General features: G+C 51.4%; 1 protein-coding gene across 1 annotated transcript in view; it reads left to right on the forward strand.

Annotated features, from left to right (window-relative positions):
* The window catches only part of LOC101620877 (arylsulfatase F), a 40598-nt gene that overhangs the window by 6169 nt on the left and 31407 nt on the right, over positions 1–3022 (forward strand). Inside the window, exon 6 of the mRNA XM_012730229.1 lies at positions 1464–1598. Within this exon, the coding sequence (XP_012585683.1) occupies positions 1464–1598 (135 nt within the window). The remainder of the gene's footprint in view (positions 1–1463; positions 1599–3022) is intronic.

A 3022-nucleotide genomic window follows, 5' to 3' on the forward strand; every position in this document is an offset into this window, starting at 1 on the left:
TTGCCAGTGACGCCGTCGAGACTGCTCACGGGAATGACGCAGTGTTTTTCCATGTTCTATACTCAGTAGTGATCTATTGCGAGCGATACCAGAGACACTTATGACATCGCACAATGGTGATTCGTACATATTGTGGATTAGTGATCTACTGCGAGTGAAACCGCAGAGACTTCTACATAAGCTGCACAACAGAGATTTGTACGTATTATATAATCTGAGCGATTGCAAATACGGCAGAGACTCGCTACGTATTGCACAGTGGAGGTTTGTCCATATTATGTAATAAATAGTGATCTATTGCCAGTGATACCCTAGAGACTTGCTACACAAATTACACAATAGAGATGTTTATGTATTATACAGTAAGTAGCGAGCTAGTGCACAGGATGCCATGAGGCCTTGTTACAGGAACTACCCAACAGTGCAATCACAATATTTTTGTAATACATTATGTAATAGTGAACTACTGAGAATGACACGGTAGAGACTTATCACATGAATCATGCAACAGAGACTTGTACATCTGATACAACAGTGAACTATCGCGAAAACCAAGAGACTTGCTACGTAAATTGCACAGTGGAGGTTTGTCCATATTGTGTAATAAATAGTGATCTATTGCCAGTGATACCCTAGAGACTTGCTACATAAATTACACAATAGAGATTTTTATATATTATACAACAAGTAGCGAGCTATTGCACAGGATGCCGTGAGGCCTTGTTACAGGAACTACACAACAGTGCAATCACAATACTTTCATAATACATTATATCCTATAATAAATAGTGACCTACTGCGAAGGACACTGTAGAGACTTATTACATGAATCATGCAACAGAGACTTGTACGTATACAACAGTGAACTATCGCAAATACCACAGACTTGCTACGTAAATTGCACAATAGAGATTTATACAAATTATATAATAAATAGTGATCTATTGCGAGTGACACCGTAGTGACTTGATTTTTATGCATTATACAGGTAGTGAACTATTGCACAGGATACCGTGAAGCCTTACATGAACCACACAACAGTGCAATCACAATACATATTACACACCACGTAGTGAACTACGGCGAATGATTCCGTAGAGACGTATTGCACAAGTCACGCAATAGAGATTTGTGCCTATGACGTAATAGCGACCGACTGCAAAGACCACAGAGACGCACGACATCAGTCACACAGCAGAGATCTGTTCGTATCGTATCATACACCGTGAACTATTGCGACTGACCCCATCGAGCCTCGTGACGAGCATTACGCCACAGAGGTCCTTCCGTATCGCCTAACGGTCACTCCCAGGTGCCACCGCGACGCCATGGAGGCTTACGGCTTCTTTCGTGACATCGCACGCACACGGCACCACGGGACGAGGCTGTCACGTAACACACGTGCACAGCCACGGCTCAGGTGTCGCTGAGACGTCACCCCCTCCCCGCTGTCCTCTCCCCAGGGAAGATCCTGGCCGCGCTGGACCGGGAGCTGCTGGCCAACTGCACGCTGGTGTACTTCACCTCGGACAACGGGGGCCGCCTGGAGTCCTGGGAGGGCGGGGCCCAGCGGGGCGGCTGGAACGGTGTCTACAAAGGTGAGGCGGGAAGCGACTCAGCCCTGGCGTCTCCTTGGCTGGGCCTTCGGGGGGGCCCTCTTTGGCCTCCTGTGAGTCACGGCGCCTGGGGCTGCACGGCTCTCAGCGTGGCGTGCCGGGCAGTGGGCAGTGGGCGCTGGCCCTGGTCACCACACAAGGGATGAGCATGGTCTCTCTCCTGCCAGCCCACCCGATGTGCACGGACCAAGATCCCTGGGGTCTGAGCCTAGGGATGGATGGGTGGGTGATGGATGGAGGATGGATGGTGGATGGATGATGGTGGAGGATGGATGGATGATGGATGATGGGTGGATGATGATGGATGATGGGTGGATGATGATGGATGATGGGTGGATGATGGTGGGTGGATGATGGACGATGGATGGATGGATCATGGTTGATGGATGGATGGTGGATGATGGGTGGATGATGGACAATGGATGCAAAATAGATGGATGGACGGTAGATGACGAACAGATAGATAGATAATCGATAGCAGATACTGTGATTGGTAGGTGGTAACCTGTGCTTGACCGTGTCAACAAACATAACTTAGCTATGACCAGACATGTCAGTTTATCAGCAAACACTAAATTGCTGGTCAACCCCGGGGGAAAATGCTCGTGAGAAATCCGAGTCACCGTACTGAGGCCGTCATGTTGGTGTTTCAGCGGTGACGCCGTGTGTGTGTGTGAGTGACCCTGTTTCCAGAATGCACCCCCACAAAACTCTTTAGGGTGAGAAGACGCCAAGGATTCCTGGAAGTGCTCTTGGTTCAGGTCATGGCCAACGTGGGGAAGGACAGTACTTCCCTTTGTCCACTTGGTGAGCAGGGAGCAGACCCCTTTCTGCCCTTGCCGGAGGGAAGGGGGGTCTCTGGAGGGTCCTGGGGAGCAGGGGCCAGCCGAGGCAGCTTCCTTGCGGCCGTGCTGACGTTACCACCGCGGCGAGCACTGTCCTGGAGTGTGAGGGTGGACTCCTGAGCGGGAGGGAGAAGTCTGGAGCTTATCTGGAGTGCAGAGGGCTGGGTCCTGGGCCGATAGAGTTCCAAGAACAGGTCTCACCCAAGGGCCTGGCTCCGCCCAGCCCTAGTCCCCTATCAGTCCAGGATCTCCAGGAGAACCAACTGGGCGGGTCTCGCTCGCTTGCACTGCCTGTCCTGCCTTTCCCACCTGTCAGGGGCCAAAGGCTTCAAGAAGGACGGGCCACCTGCCAGCTCTCCATCAAGCTTCCATCTCTGATAGCATCTTGGGGTCCCTGGAAGGGGGGCCAGGTGTCTCCAGGAATGTTTAGGACCCTGTCAGGTGTTCCTGGAGATTGGGCACACCAGAGGAGTCGGGCGAATCCCTCAGACACGTCCTTCTCTGCTGCACGAAGCCCCGAGCCCTAACTACGGGGCAAAGGTTTGTCTGCCGTGTCCCATT

The sequence above is a fragment of the Condylura cristata genome, unplaced genomic scaffold (genome assembly GCF_000260355.1).
Source record: "Condylura cristata isolate star-nosed mole 26May11 unplaced genomic scaffold, ConCri1.0 scaffold00027, whole genome shotgun sequence".
NCBI lineage: Eukaryota > Metazoa > Chordata > Mammalia > Eulipotyphla > Talpidae > Condylura > Condylura cristata.